This window comes from Hemicordylus capensis, chromosome 13 (assembly GCF_027244095.1).
Source record: "Hemicordylus capensis ecotype Gifberg chromosome 13, rHemCap1.1.pri, whole genome shotgun sequence".
In the NCBI taxonomy this organism is placed as follows: Eukaryota; Metazoa; Chordata; class Lepidosauria; order Squamata; family Cordylidae; genus Hemicordylus; species Hemicordylus capensis.
The window spans coordinates 1,349,467-1,364,881 of record NC_069669.1 but is presented as its reverse complement, the minus strand read 5'-3'; the positions used below and the strand labels follow the sequence as shown (position 1 = coordinate 1,364,881).

The 15,415-nt window shown below is 53.1% G+C and overlaps 1 protein-coding gene across 3 annotated transcripts in view; it reads left to right on the top strand.

The window, feature by feature from the left end:
* The first annotated feature begins 9,095 nt into the window (after positions 1-9,095).
* The window catches only part of RAB26 (RAB26, member RAS oncogene family), an 86,179-nt gene continuing 79,859 nt past the window's right edge, over positions 9,096-15,415 (top strand). The window contains exons 1-2 of one of the 3 annotated variants that reach the window (XM_053275950.1): positions 9,096-9,349; positions 14,689-14,799. In XM_053275950.1, the coding sequence (XP_053131925.1) occupies positions 14,692-14,799 (108 nt within the window). In that variant the 5' untranslated portion in view covers positions 9,096-9,349; positions 14,689-14,691. Of the gene's footprint in view, positions 9,350-9,377; positions 9,532-9,712; positions 10,138-14,688; positions 14,800-15,415 lie in introns of those variants that run through there. The other 2 variants (XM_053275951.1, XM_053275949.1) reach the window with 2 other exon arrangements.

Below are 15,415 nucleotides of genomic sequence, written 5' to 3'. Positions count from 1 at the left end.
TGGAAGGAGCCAGAGGGAGAAGGCCATGATGGGTCCGAGCAAGGCGGCATCTTGGGCATGCCTGACATTTGGTGGCTTCACCACACGGGGGCAGATGTCTACAAACATCAGACAAATGGTTGTGTGGTTAGAAATCTCTGCAGAAGGTGAGCCCCTGAAAACAGCCTGGGCGGCCGCTGGTGTGTTTGTCTGGTCAGAGCATCTTCTTGCTGCTAGACGGGCCTGAAAACTATCGGGGGATATCCCCCACCCCAAAGCAAAACCCCGATGCTCAGAGGCTGGAGGTGGCCTATAGCCACCAGACTAGTAGCCATTGATAGACCTCTCCTCCGTGAAGTTATCCAAGCCCCTCTTAAAGCCATCCAGGTAATTGGCTATCACCACATCTTGTGGCAGAGAATCCCACAAGCTGATTATGTGTCAGGGCTTGAGTGACTGGGCAGCAGTCCCCAATCTCACCATATCCCGCCTCCAGGGGGCAGCCGGGAGGGGGGGAGCTCTGTCTGTGCTCCTTGGAGAAAAGGCTGAAACTGTCACTCTCTACCCCCCGCCCCCAGTCCCCAGCTCTTGGTGTTCGGCAGCCCCCATCACCATCCCTAGCCACAATGGCCAGGGGGCCCCTCCTAGCATTTGGATGTCTCCAAAGCGGACCCACGGAATTGCCCCCCAAGCCTGCCGTGGCTGAGCTGGGACGAGAAGGGGAACTGCCCCTCACCGGGCCGGTCTCTGTACGTTCTCGTTGCGCTCGCATCTTGATGGAGCCCGTGAATCTGTTACTATAGTGACAAACGGCATGTTTGTGAAACATTGATTACTTCTTACTCCTCCTCCCTGTATTTATTCTTTGTGTGCTCAAGCGAGCTCCAGCCCACCCCCCCGTGGCCCCCCCCCGCGCCACCAGCCCTTCCTGTGCACACAAGAGGACTGCAGCACGGAGATAAAGTGTGTGTCCTTGTTATCTGGCAGAGCCATCATCATGCTCACAAACAAGACAGAGTTGTCTCTCTCTCCCCCTGGCCTGCCTGCCGCCTGCCTGGCCCTTTCTCTTCATTCAGGCTGGAAGCAGCCGAAAAGCGAGTCTCAGATGGGGCGAGTGGGAGGCCAATGCAGCTGCAACATACAGGGAAAAGGAGCAGAGCGCTTTGAGGAGCGGGGAAGAGAAAGCCACGCTTCCCACAGACGAGTCGTATCACATGTCCGCAGCCCACTGCGGTTGGGGCATGTGTAGCAGCAGCACATCCACGGAGGCGCCCGGAGGGCATCCAAGGAGGCTCAGCTGCCTCTGGTTCCTCGCAGCAGCTGAGGGGACTCTTCTCTCCCCCTGTCCGGGAGCTGCGCTGCCTGCAGGCTGGCCATCCGTCAGGTGGAGCGAACCCTGCAGCTCTACCTGAGGAATGGCCAGCTTGCAGGCAGCACAGCTCTCAAGTGGGGAGGGATGGGAAAAAGCAGTCTAAGCTGCTGCCGGGAAGCAAAGGCAGCTATGCCTCCTTTGGCCCCCCCCCCTCTCCGCCGGCTTGTGGGGAGCAGCCGCTGCTGCTGCTTCCAAGGACTCTCGATGGAGCGAGATCGGAGCACCTCGGCCGCAGTCGGGGCCTGGAAGCATTGCTGCCGAGAAGGGAAAGGGAGGCTGCAGGCAATGCCTTGTCTTACCGAACCCTCATGCTTCAGTATTGCTTTGATTGTTGCAGAGCATTCTGATGGCAGCCTGAGCCAGGACAAATGGGGTGCATTTATTTACTATTTAATGTATTTCTATGTCGCCCGAAACTCATGTCTCTGGGAGGTTTACAATTAAAATCATCTAAACAAACATTAAAATCTTTTAAAACCCAACATTAGAAGTATTAAAACTATCCGTTTAATTAAAAGCCCGAGTGAACAAATGTGTCTTCAGTGCCTTTAAAAAAGTTGTCAGAGACAGGGAGGCTCTTATTTCAACAAGGAGCGCATTCCAAACTTCCAGGGGCAGCAACGGAGAAGGCCCGTTTCTGAGTAGCCGCCAGATAAATTGGCAGCAACCGCAGGAGAACCTCTCCAGATGATCTTAGCAGGCATTACAAAGAAGACGTTCTCTTAAGTACCCAGGGCCTAAGCTGTTTAGGGCTTTATAGGTTATAACCAGCATCTTGGATTTTGCCCGGAAACTTATCGGCAGCCAGGGTAGCTCTTTCAACAAAGATGGTCTCTCCAAGATGACCCAGAGACCAACCTGGCCACCACACTGGACCAACTGCAGTTTCTGGACTACGTACAAAGGCAGCCCCACATAGAGTGCATTGCAGTATTCAAATCTGGAGGTGACCAGCAGATGTACCACCATTCTGAGGTCGTCCATATAACATGCAGTTGAAAGCAGGTTGCTCAACTTCAGCCCTCCTGCAGATGTTGGCCTACAGTTCCCATAATCCCTGGCTATTGGCCCCTGTGGCTGGGGATTATGGGAGTTGTAGCTCAAAAACATCTGGGGTGGAACCCTAAATTGAGCAGGCCTGGGCTTTAGGAATGATTGTTTCCTTATGCAAAACCTGGAAGACACACAAGATTTATTCCATGCATAAATGTCTCTTCTGCATCTGTTTAGTGGCAATCCCATGAATTATTTCATTATATTGTACACTACTCCCAGACATTTTAAACCCTCTGGGGCCCAAATTGGGCAAAATGTGGGAAAGTTACAGCCCCAGATTATTTCATCAACCAGGTGCAAATCTTATTTTAGGACTGTTCATTTAAATGCCACCTAGCAAAAAAACCTGGAAGAAATTCTTTTTGTTAAACCCAGAGAGTGATACTTGAACAAACAAGCAAAACCTTTAGCAGGCCTTTGTTTAAATCAGGGGGTCTCAAGTTTGGGCCCTCAGATGTCAGACTACAACTCCCATCACCCCCCTTGGCCATTGTGGCTAGGGATGCTGGGAGTTGTAGTTCATCCCAGCTTGAAAACTGCTGGGTTTTATGGTATATAGACACACACACACCTTTGTTACCCTTTGCAAAGGGTAACCTGACGTGCAGAAATCAAGCAGGTGAGACTTTCCCATCACCTGAATTCTCTGCTAGGAAAAACTTTGCCTGATGACGCCTTCAGCTCAGGCTGCTGCTGTGGTGAAAGGCAGAGGAGCATGCCCAGGGAAACGGTTGGCCTTCCCAGCACACACATCCCCAGTGCCATCTTACCGGGCAGCTCTGGCACTGGCTGTGAGTCTCGCAATGATTTATGACAGTGTGTGAGATCTAATTTACACTGTCTTTGGAATCCAATCATCTCTGAAGACTTAAACAAACATACAGCCACTCTGCCAGGTTAAAGGTGTCCCTCTAAAACACTTCCAGCATGTGTATTGGCTCCGTTTTTAATTTTGTCAGTCTCCAGCAAGAAAGAACAGGGCAAGGTCAACGAGGAACTCACACACTAGAACAGACCTTGGAAAGCACTTCATAATGGGACTCCATCCTCCAAGGGTCTCAAAAGTTGCCTGTTGATTATGCAAAGCCCCCACAGCTAGGACCCTTCCCATAAACTGGACCGCTCCTCCAGGTCCTCTCAGGAGGCTCGATGTTATCTTCAGGGTGAAGAGCAAACAGAGGGAAGGAGTTAATTACCAGCCAAAGCATCATTAAAAGAGAGGACCTTTCCAAGGTGGATGGTGCTCATTCATTAGCTGTCGCCAAATAACTTGGTAAAGGTAAAGTGTGCCGTCAAGTCGATTCCGACTCCTGGCGCCCACAGGGCCCTGTGGTTTTCTTTGCTAAGATACAGGAGGGGTTGACCATTGCCATCTCCTGCCCGGTGTGAGATGATGCCTTTCAGCATCTTCCTATATCGCTGCTACCCAATAGAGGTGCTTCCCATAGTCTGGGAAACACACCAGTGGGGATTCGAGGCATCCTTCAAAAGGGATTATCATAGGTCTCCTCTCCTCAAGGCTCACATGGTGGATAAGAATTCAACAGGTTTGAGAGTATCCACTCTGGGACAGGAAAGGACAGGGAAATGTGTGTTTGTGTGTGAGCAGGCCAGATATGGAGAAAAGAGGGTGTTTGGTGTGTGTGTGTGTGTGATGTTAACACAGGAGTTTTCAAGCTTGGGTCCCCAGATGTTGTTGGACTACAGTTCCCATCATCCCCAGCTACAGCGGCATCAGCCATTGTAGCTGGAGATGATGAGAGTTGTAGTCAAACAGCATCTGGGGACCCAAGTTTGAGAACCCCTCTGTGTTAACATGATTCACACCCAAGTCTTGTCAAAATATGTTGCGAGAAACAGAGCAGAACGCTTCCATCTTTCCTATTTATTTCTGTGCTCTTTGGTCCTACTCAAGAGACAAAAGCAAGGGATTCTGGGAGTCCCATCCCATCACTTTATCTCCCTTCTTCAAAACTGCATTTTACTTAAGCATGAAAGCCAGCAGGGACTTGACCTCAGAGGGGAGAGAAGGAATCGACACCTCCCCGTGCTTTATTTCTGGAGAATCCCAGCAGAGCATCAGAAGGTAGGCAGCCCAGAGCAAGGAGATTAAAACCAATAATCCCTGGCTGTCCTCAAGAGGGGAAGAGCTCATTAGGACATAAATGGGAGCTGTTTAATTTTCCCCTGCTGCAATCTGCGATTAAAAATTAAGGACTGAGTGTATCCAATGTTTCTTTCTCAGCCTGTGATTTAATGAGGGGAATCAATTCTGTCTTGGCACCTGCAGGCCCAAATGGTTGGCATGCACGCACGCGCACACACACACACACACACACACACACACACACACACACACACACACATCCCTTTGCTTTTGGCTGGCTTGGACTCCCTCCCTGCCTCCCTCTAGCCCAACAGGAAGCCCTTCAGCAGATGGAGTTTTTGCCAGCAGGGAAACAGTGGTGCTGGAGGACGAGGTTTGATCATTTCTGTGTGCCAGCCGGCAGTTCAAGAATGGTCCAGGAGCAGAGGGGCCCATGAAACGAAAGGCTGTCCACACCACTTTCCCCCCATCCCTTTCTCAGGGACTGAGTGTTACTGGGGTTGCCACTGCCTTTTCTGGCATGGCCTCAGTGCCCTTTAACAACGGACTGACAGGTTAAAAGACAAACAAGCCAGGTTCATCTTCTTCTCGCCATAAAGATGCACCGATGAAAAGGCTTTGCTTCCTGAAATATCCCGATTAAAGAGTGCCTCCCTGTTAAAAGCAGAGGAGCCTTTTCAGAAACAAAGCTGGCAATCCTGGGTCAACTATCCAATCCCCAGGGAAGGGGGAGATACCCAACCCTTCATAGGGTGGCCCACCTTGTCTTCTCCTCCTCCTACCAGCCCAGCCTCTTTGACAGCAGGCAGGCAGGCAAGCAGCAGCTAATAGGAAGCTGCCATATACTGAGTCAGATCCTTGGTCCATCTAGGTCAGTATTATCTACACAGACTGGCAGCAGCTTCTCCAAGGTAGCAGGCCAGAGTCTCTCTCAGCCCTATCTTGGAGATGCTGCCAGGGAGGGAACTTGGAACCTTCTGCTCTTCCCAAAGCAGCTCCATCCCCTGAGGGGGAATATCTTACAGTGCTCACACATCAAGTCTCCCTTTCATATGCAACCAGAGTGGACCCTGCTTAGCTAAGGGGACAAATCATGCTTGCTACCACAAGACCAGCTCTCCTCTCTATCTAGTGTGCAAAACTTCACCTGCCTATCAACATTTACCTACCAATTTGCTGTGTGTCAAGCTAAAGGTATCCGAAGAAGACCAAGGAATAAAGTTGGCTACTTTTGGGAAATCTCTCTTCCCTACTCCTAGCCAGGCTGCTGGGACTGTGTGTTCATCTGGAGGAGAGACCCAGAAAGCAGCTCTTTCAGGTTTTTTGAATGTGACCAAAAAATGCCCAGCAAGCAGAGGTGAAATTTGGAGCAACGCAGACCCCACTGGCAGCAGCTGCTGTCCCTCTTCTAGACTGCCTCCCTCCAGCTCTCTGAAGAAACTGGCTTGTCTCCTGCTTTTGGAAAAGCGGCTGAAGGCTTTATTTATTTGTTTTCCAGTGCAGGAAAGCCCTTCACTTCTGAGTAGTGCCCATCAGTTCCTGCAAGGGGAATCTGCAGGAGAAGATCTCTCTTGAGTCCCAGAGCCTGTTCAAATCTGGCAGGAGCAAATAAAAATAAGCAGAACATTGAAGAAGCAGGATGCAGAGATGAAGCTCTCTGGGGAAGGACGGGACCTGTTTGAGAGGAGAACTTCCAAACGGTGTGGACATCCACAGCTGTCCTTTAGAGGGCGCTCTCTCAATGCCGAAAATCTCTATAATGAAAAGTCGGTTTTTATTCTGGGTGGATTTTTCGCCCCTGGTATTATTTTTGCTATTCCCTCTCCCTTTATCACAGTCTTTCCCTTGCATTTTTAAAAGGTTCCCCCCCCCTTCCTCTCACAAATGCCATTTTTGTTATTGGAAAAGACAGCCTCAGGAGCCCGGCGGAGGCAGAAATGTGACAGTCACATTCAGGCAGCATTGAGGCCCAGCCGCCTCCTTTCAGAGAGACTTCTCTGCCAATCTGTGGAGTCTTTTCAGTGTGTGATGCAAAAATCATTCTCATTACAGGAGGCTTTTTTTTGGTTCTCAACTTATTTATTCATGTTTTATCTCTCCAGAAGTTATGCAGAAATGCACAGCAGAAGCTTTTGGCAGCCTAGAGGTGGATGTTATCAGCTGCTCATGCCTGCACATTAGGTGGTTATTAGCAGCTCAAAATGTAGAACCTGGTGGAAAAGTCGGCAACCCTAAGTGTGGGGTAATAAGGGTTGGCAGCAACTTCACTAGCCCTGCTCCTGTGCCATGAACAGCAGTCTGACAGGAAGAAATTCAACAGGTGGAACTGTCACCATCCCTTTCTTCATGGCATGAAAAGCCTCACTGGCTTAATTTTGATGCGCTAGGTTGCCATATAAGCAGAGGAGCAGAGCCTGGGGGGAAAGCCGGAAACCTCATATAAGGTAACAAGGAGGAAAGCAAGACTGTGCTCTGCCATAGCTCTGCAGATGAGGAAAATTACACATTCAGACATTATGTTAGGTGTCTGTACACATGTACATGCTTCTGTGTGAACAACTGTGCATGTGTTCCTATTAAAAGTGAACGTGCATAGAGGGCCTCTCAAATGCAGGATCCAGATAGGCAGGTGCATTGAAAATAATGGATAACTTTGCATGCATACAGATCTGTACATGTGTATATTGCACACAGACTGTATATATGTTAGACTTTATGTGTGTGTGTGTGTGTGTGTGTGTGTGTGTGTGTGTGTGTGTGATGAGATGTAAAAGTTCTCTCTGGAGTGTACCAGAGAGACAGATAGATATTACAGCCACTGACCAGCTATAAATACAATAAGTCACCAGAATAAAGATCCTAGGAAACAAAATCAGCATAAATAGTTCAGAAATACCAACAACTGTGGGGTCCACGTCTAATTAAGATTTCTAGTTAATACTTGTCATAGACTACAGGCTACAGCACAGAACCTTACAACACTGGAAGTTATGGCTGAGTTCTGGTCTGAAAGGAGGAAGGAGTGGAGAGGCACACATTTAATTGGGCCTGCTGTTAAAAACAGGGAAAGATCCGTAGAACGAATCTCACCACAAAACATGCAGTACAAGAGAACATGGCCCACAGTTTCAACTTCACCCGATCCACACGGACATGAGCGTCCTAAGGATGCAAAATTTGGATATCTGCCCTCAAGCAAGGCTGGTGGGAGGACATTAAAACGTGCCAATGTAAATGCCCTCTGATATTTCAAAACTCAGAGATCAGTAAGGTATCTGGCGGGCATAATATGATTCCTTGCTTACTCCCGCTAAGCTGACATAGCTGCTAGGGGCCAGGCCTGTGTCTTTTTGCAACTCATTATCCAAAATGTGTTGTCTAAGGGTCATTTTAATTCCACCTCATGGCGCAGCAGGGAAATGGCTTGACTACCAAGCCAGAGGTCGGGAAGCAGCAATATAGGAAGGTGCTGAAAGGCATCACCTCATACTGCGTGGGAGGAGGCCATGGGAAACCTCTCCTGCATTCTACCAAAGAAAACCACTGGGCTCTGTGGTCACCACCAGGAGTCGACGCCGACTTGGTGGCACACTTTACCTTTAAGGGTCATTTTGGCTTGATCGCATCCCAACAGGGATGGTAGACCACCAGGTGTAAACCCGCATAGCGCAAGCTCGTCCACTAAAGTTATCTTCCAGTCAGATTGGAAATCATTGGATCCCTTCAGAGCAGAACTCCAGCTCTGCTCAAAATGTGAGGGCAGGCAGCGCTACACTTCAAGACCTTTGCTCTCTTGCTTCAGTCTCTGAGCTCAAGGAGAGTCAAGATTCGGAGGCAAGCAGCTCTTCAGGCAAGCGTGAACAATGGTGGCTGCCCCCACTGACAGGGAAGAATGCAGATGCTGCTGTGCCCCCCTGCCCAGCAAACTGCATGGACCAAGTGAACAATCTTCCCTAGGAAGCAGAGTGGGGTGTTTCTAAAATCTCCTTGCATCACAGCCTAAATGCATTACCTTCAGGAAACCAATGCATTTTGAACGTGTGTGTGTGCACGTGTACACACACACACGGCTGTACAAGACCCCCCTGCATGAAACAGCCAGTTCTAGCCCCCGGTGGTGCCAGTTATAATGCTGGCACCAAGCCAGCAGGAGACTTGGGAAAGATGCCCGTGGTCCCCTCCTTCCTAGAGCAGCGATCTTCCCAACTTGGGTCCCCAGATGATGTCGCACTACAGCTCCCATCACCCCACGCCACAAAGGGCCCACTCAGAAGCACATGGACGGACAGGGGAAAGAGCTTACACTTGAGTGTTTCTTGGAAAGCTGAGGCAGCTGCAGTTATTTGAGGGCACCGAAAATATCGAACAAAAGGGGCCAAGTGCATTTCTGGGGGCAGGGTGAACTTTGTCCTCCATGCAGGGTTTCTGGAAAAAAGCAAGAACGTGGTGTGCTGAAGATAACGGGCTGGTCTTCAGCTTGCTCTTACTGTATGCTGACGATTGATAACTACTAGCAGGTGAGGCCGGTCCTTGCGTAGATTACAGGTTGTGCCGATGAACTTCTGGGAAAGTTCCAGAAAGGAACGAGATCTCTCACGGAATGTTGTGTCAATGTGCTGCTGGCAGAAGGGAAGTCCAAGCACAGGCTGGCATCTGCAGGAGTTCAGCTTCAGACATGGCTCCCTGGATGGCATGACGGCCACGGCTGCTCAGGTTGAGCCAGGCTGACTCGGAGAACCCTCTCCGGCTTCTCTCGGGCGCGCGTGCTGCTGCCGTCGGGGCGGCTGTTCTGATTGCCGCGTGTTAAGCGCCTGCCGCCGAGAACCATCGCACAGGTGGGCACGTGGCGTTGCTCTCCGGAACCGCGTCTCCCAAGGCTTCGACAAGCCTCGCCGGCCGGGCCAAAGCATCTTCTGGTGCGAAACTGCGAAAAGTAGCGCGGACAGGACCCGCGGCGCGAGGGGCGAGCAAAGAGGGCGCCGCCGTGGCCCGCGGAGAAGGCAGAGTCTCCTCGCAGGTAGAAGCAGCGGCAGGGTCCGGGGCTTGCGAGGGGCTTCTTCTTTCCCCGGCGTCCCGGGCGGGGCGGGAGCGCGGCTGCCTCCCGTCCTGTTGCCCCCCCCCCCCACCCCGCCCGCGGCAGCGAGGCCGGCGGGGCTCGGGCGCTCCCAGTGGCGGAGCGGCGCAGAGAAAGAGAGAGAGAGAGGCGGGCGGGCGAGCAGGCAGCGGGCGGGGCCGAGCGGGCGCACGGACGGAGCGGAGCTGAGCGGCGCGGCAGCCCGCTAGAGCGTGAGGGGTGATGCCGGCGCTCGCGGGGCTGCAGGCGGCGGCGGCGGCGAGGAGGGCGCGCTGAGGCGGCAGCAGCATGTCCCGCAAGAAGAGCCCCCGGGGCAAGGGCGGCACCTCGGCGCCCTCCTCCGCCCTGCCCGCCGCCGCCGCCGCCGGCTCCGCGGCGGGCAAGGGACGGGGCGCGGCGGCGGCGGCGGCCGGGACCAAGGGGGCAGGCGCTGGGCACGGGGCAGCCGGAGCCGCCGCCGAAGCCTCGCCTGCCGCGGCCAACGGGGCGGTGCTGCCCAGCAGACCCTCGCTGAGCAGCAGCGGCGAGTTCTACGACGTCGCCTTCAAGGTGAGCGCCGCGCCGCGCGGAGAGGGGCGGCCGGGCGGGAGCCAGCGAGCCCGGCCCGCCCGCCTGGCCCGCCCGCCTGGGACCCCCACCGGCTGCTCCGCCCGCCCCGACAGGCCCCCGCCCGGGGCGCGGCGGGCCGCTGTGTGCTGGAGCGCCGCGCTCCGAGGCTGCAGGTGCCGGCCGGGGAGGAGGGCGGCGCCGAGGCGGGCGAGCTGGGCTGCAGGTGCCGGTGGCGGAGGAAGTTGGCGGCCTCCTCTGCCCGGCGAGAGGCGGCGGCGGCGGCAGCAGCAGCGCCTCCGGGGCGCCCCCCAAGCGGCTCCCCTCAGGCAGCTCGGAAGCGGGGCGGGCATGCGGGAGGGAGGCGCTTGGCCGGCCTGCTGTGCTCGCCTTGGCAGAGGTAGACTGCTCCTGCGCGCGGAGGCTCTCACTCCCCAGCACGGCACGGCACGCTACCCTCCATCGGCGCTGGTTCTCCTCGAATGGGTCTGGCCCTCCCAAAGGAGCGGCCGCCGGCCGGGCATCTCACCTTCTGGCGGCGAATTCTGCCCTTCTCCATTGTGTGAAGGAGCCTTTCGTCTTCTTGACCTCCTCAGATCTCCTCCCAGTGATCTCGGCTGAATAGCCTGGAGGTTTAGGCACCGAACAGGAATATCCCGCTCTTTATTAAAGCACAGAGAGGAGGCAAGAGTTCTAATTCCCCCGAGGGGTGCTGGAGCCCAGCTTTCCTGGCAGCCCCTGTCCCCTTGTAGGGCTGTGAGAGTGGAACCTAAGTCAGCTGCCGGAGAGAGGCGCTCTGCACATGCTCAGGATAATGGCTGCATCTTTCCCAGGTATAACCCCTGGAGTCCGATTCTGGGGCTGAGCCTGGATCAGTAGGGGTTTGAGGGGTTGTTGGATGACGAAGGCTGTTGTGACTGGGGACGATGGGAATTGTTGTCCAACATCTGGGGACCCGATTCTGGGAACCCTGGCTGAAGCCATGGTTGGTTGGCAGGATGCTTCTGTGTGAATCCCCACCTTAAATGTTTCTCAGGGAGTGGTGGAGAATTCGAGTATTTTACAAATACAGATAGCTGTGGAAATGCATTAATTTATTTATTTAATTTATACCCTGCCCAAATTTACTGGACGGCTAACAACAATTAAAACACACATAAAAGTTAAAACAGTTAAACATACAACATATATAAAAGTGAAAACAATACAGTAATTAAAACCATTAAAATTAACGGTACTTTTTAATTAAAAACCTGAGAAGGCTTGGGTAAAAAAATAGGTTTTTTAATGTTTTTTAAAAATAGCTAAATAGATTTAGCTACTTCTTCTATAGTTAGCCAACCTTGGTCTGATAAAAGCACCATAATTAAAAACTCATCGGATCGGTCAGAGTATTTTGCAATACAAGGGGAAATAAAATGATTACATATACCACAGGAATAAGACAACCAGTATAATAAATATACCTGCCTGTCCATCCATGCATAGCTGGATTGCAGTTTGCAAGGCTGAGCTCCTTTGTTTAGCTCCTGCTGTCGGAAAAAGTCAATTGCACTTGATGGAGAGAAGTTCAGGGTGAACTGCTTTGCAACTGTGTGGGGCAGAGGTGGGTGGGAAGCGAGGCTTGTGAAGCTATGCCAACAAGTGGGGACAAAGTGGGGAGAGAGTTCTTCCTCCCTCTCTCACAGCACTTCTGCTTGCATGCAGAAGAAGGTTCCCAGTTCCCTCCCTGGCAGCATCTCCAAGATAGAGCTGAGAGAGATTCCTGCCTGCAACCTTGAAGAAGCTGCTGCCAGTCTGGGTAGACAGTACTGAGCTAGATGGACCAAGGGTCTGACTCAGTAGATGGCAGCTTCCTATGTCCCTATGCTTATGTGCTTCTTCCTCTGTGGGCTATGTTTCCATTTTGCCTTTAATGCCCAAAGGGCATTTGTGTATTTGCAGACATGTAATTATTATTATTATTATTAATAATTACATTTCCTATCCCACTCTTCCTCCAAGGACCCCAGAGCCGTGTACTACATAGTTAAGTTTCTCCTCACAACAACCCTGTGAAGTAGGTTAGGCTGAGAGAGAAGTGACTGGCCCAGAGTCACCCAGCAAGTCTCATGGCTGAATGGGGATTTGAACTCGGGTCTCCCCGGTCCTAGTCCAGCACTCTAACCACTACACCACGCTGCCTCTCCATGGCAACGACATGCACACAGCTGTTTTAGCCAGTTGTACTTTCTGGCTGACACGTAGGGTGAAGGTTTTGGCAGTTCCTGGGTGCATGAGTTCAGCAAGGGAGCAGCCTAACAGAACTTCCTAAACGGTGTCGTGGGGAAGCGCCCATTTTTTGACATCCTTCCCTTCCCTCGGCTGCCTTTCATGCCTCCCGAAATGATGTCCCTGAGGGTTGCACGGCTGCTTCCTGGCGAAGGGTGGGGTGCCAGGAATGGCTGCTTTCCCTCTGCACTGGTGCGGTTAGTTGGGAAGTTCTGTTCGGCTGCTCCCTCGCTGCACTGCTGCATCTCTGTATTGACTGCACGTTTCCAGACATTCAGGAGTGTGTCCTTTGAGCATTGCAAAAAAGCGTGAAGCTGGCCTGCAGAGGAGATGCTGGGAGGGACCCATCATCGTTTCTGCAAAGAGTGAGGAGTGAGCCCAAGACGGACCATCAACCCTCTGTCTTCCTTTCCATACCCAATGCTTTGGGGAAGCTGGGAAAAAGAAGACAATGCCCTTCCCTGCAGTTCCTAGCGCTAGTACTCGGAGGCAGACTGCCCCTGGATCTGGAGGCTCCACATCGCCATTATGACTCATAAACATGGCTAACCTTCCTCTCCTCCTCCTTTGTCTGACTCCCTGTTAAAGCTCATGGCCACCACCGTATCAGTGACGGCCAGGGTGGAGACGATGGCGGGCAGAAGCCTGGGTGGAAGGAAGGCTTTCATGGCACACTTTCCAGCCGAGGTTTGGAAGTCCCTGGTGCTCTGAACCGGAAAGAAAGGGTCCCGAGTTCAGGAAGGGGCCTCTCTCGGCCGTGGAGGCGGCTCTCCTGCAAATCAGCAGGGGCTGCTGCTGGAGGCTCTGTGATCCAGGCTGGAGTGGAGAGTGAAATCTATGACTTCACCAGTCCTTTGGCTCTTGAATCCGATTCCAGGCCAGAACTGCTTCCTGCCCTGCGGGGGACTTGCTGCCGTCTGGCACTCGGAGGCTGGTGCCGATGCGAGGAGAGAGTTGATTATCAGCCACTGATGGATGAGGGTCTGCTGGGCAGAAAATCTCCATCCAAGCAGCAGTCCTGTCTTGCTTGGACTGAGCAAACCCTCACTGGGTTTCCCCCCTTATGTCAGAAGTCCTAAGAAGCTGCCTCCTACTGAGTCAGACCCTTGGTGCATCTAGCTCAGCACTGTCTACCCAGACTGGCAGCGGCTTCTCCCAGGCTGCAGGCAGGAGTCCCTCTCAGCCCTATCTGGAGATGCTGCCAGGGAGGGAACTGGGAACCTTCTGCATGTAAGCATGTGTGTGTGCAGATGCTCTTCCCAGAGCGGCCCCATCCCCTGAGGGGAAGATCTGACAGGGCCCACACATCAAATCTCCCATTCACATGCAGACTGGGGTGGACCCTGCTTAGCAAAGGGGACAACTCACGCTTGCTACCATCAGACCAGCTCTCCTCCCTCATCGGCAGGGCATGGTGAAGAATGAGAGTTTGGGCCAAGGCAGTCTCCTAGGCGGCCGAGTAAGAGCTGGGGGCGGGCAGGCAGGCAGGCTAGCCCCACTTCACTGGGTGGAGCAAGGAGCAGTGGCAGCAGCACTTTGGCTTCTTTGTGCATCGCAAGTGGCCCTGTTTCACCCACCTCAGTGGGGCAGCCACTGGTGATCTCCTCAGCCATTGTCGAGTGGATTCCCGCCCCTGCTTCGTCGTTGCAGCATCTGCACTGTCATCCAGCTTAGAGGCTGACAGCAGGATGGGGCCCTCTGGCAGCAGCAATTACGGGCACATCATGTTGCATCCAGACACGCATGTTTGCACATTGCAGGCAGAGATCCAAAGGAGGGATATGTGTGTTGTAAGAGGCTGCTGTGTTCCCTGCAACGGAGGGTCCCAAATGTTGTGGACTACAACTCCCATTAGCCCCAGCCAAAAGCCGTTGCTTCTGGGGATGCTGGGAGTTGTAGTCACCATCTGGGAGTTCCTGTTACAGAGAACGCTGCTGCTGCTGCACCACAAAATCCTTTCCTGTTTCGAAGGGGGAACCAAAGAAGAAATTTGCCATGGAACAGAATATCAGGTGATCAAGTCGGGACCATCTCTGGCCTGTGTGTGCAGTTTTTGCCGTATGTCGGGTTTCAAGGTTGTATTCTGTCCCAATCGTGTTCAGTGTTGCAGGAGCCTTTGAGAGGCAGAAACACACTGGCAGGGGATAGAGGAAGGATCTCTCCTGCCCCGCACGGTCCTGGGAGCCGGGAGCAGACGGCTCCGGCCAGCGCAGGGCGTCCAGCTGACGGGCCGCAGAGAGCCTCCTCTCCTGTTGCTCACCTGGTGTCCTCCTCTCTCTGCAGGTGATGCTGGTGGGCGACTCCGGCGTTGGCAAGACCTGCTTGCTGGTCCGATTCAAGGACGGCGCCTTCCTGGCTGGGAGCTTCATCTCCACGGTGGGGATCGACTTCCGGGTAAGGAGCTACTCATGACGCTTTTGTTCCTCGGTGGAGGTTGTGGAGCTGGCTGATTAATGGGTGGGCGCCAGAGGCGGAAACTTCAGTAGTAGTAGTAGTAGTAGTAGTAATAATAATAATAATAATAAAGGAGCATAATCAAAAGGAGGGATGCCCAACTTGGATTACAACTCCCATCACCCCGTCGCAGTGGCCGGTAGCTGGGTGTGGTGGGGGTTGTGGTCCACATCTACTGGTGGGCCGAAGTTGTGCAGCCCTGGTCTGTAGGGAAGTTCTCCTGCTCCAGAGTTTTAAGAAGCTCAACACACTTCCAGCCCCCTGATTTCATCAACGGCCAACCAGATGGCTCTGGGAAGCCCACAAGCAGGGGCTTGAATGCAAGCACCCTCCCCTGCTGCTGCACCCCCCAGAAACTGGCACTCACAGGTGTACTGCCCCTGAAACTGGAGGCTCTGTTTAGCTATTGGGACAAATAGTCCTTCATCAGTAGCCCCCCCGTCCAGGGGTTTGCCTAATCCCCTTTCAGAGCTTTCTAAGTTTGTGGCCACCCACCGGATTTTCTGTTGGCAGACTCCAGAAGCGAAATTCTGGGCAGTGGGAGGGCCTGTCTTTT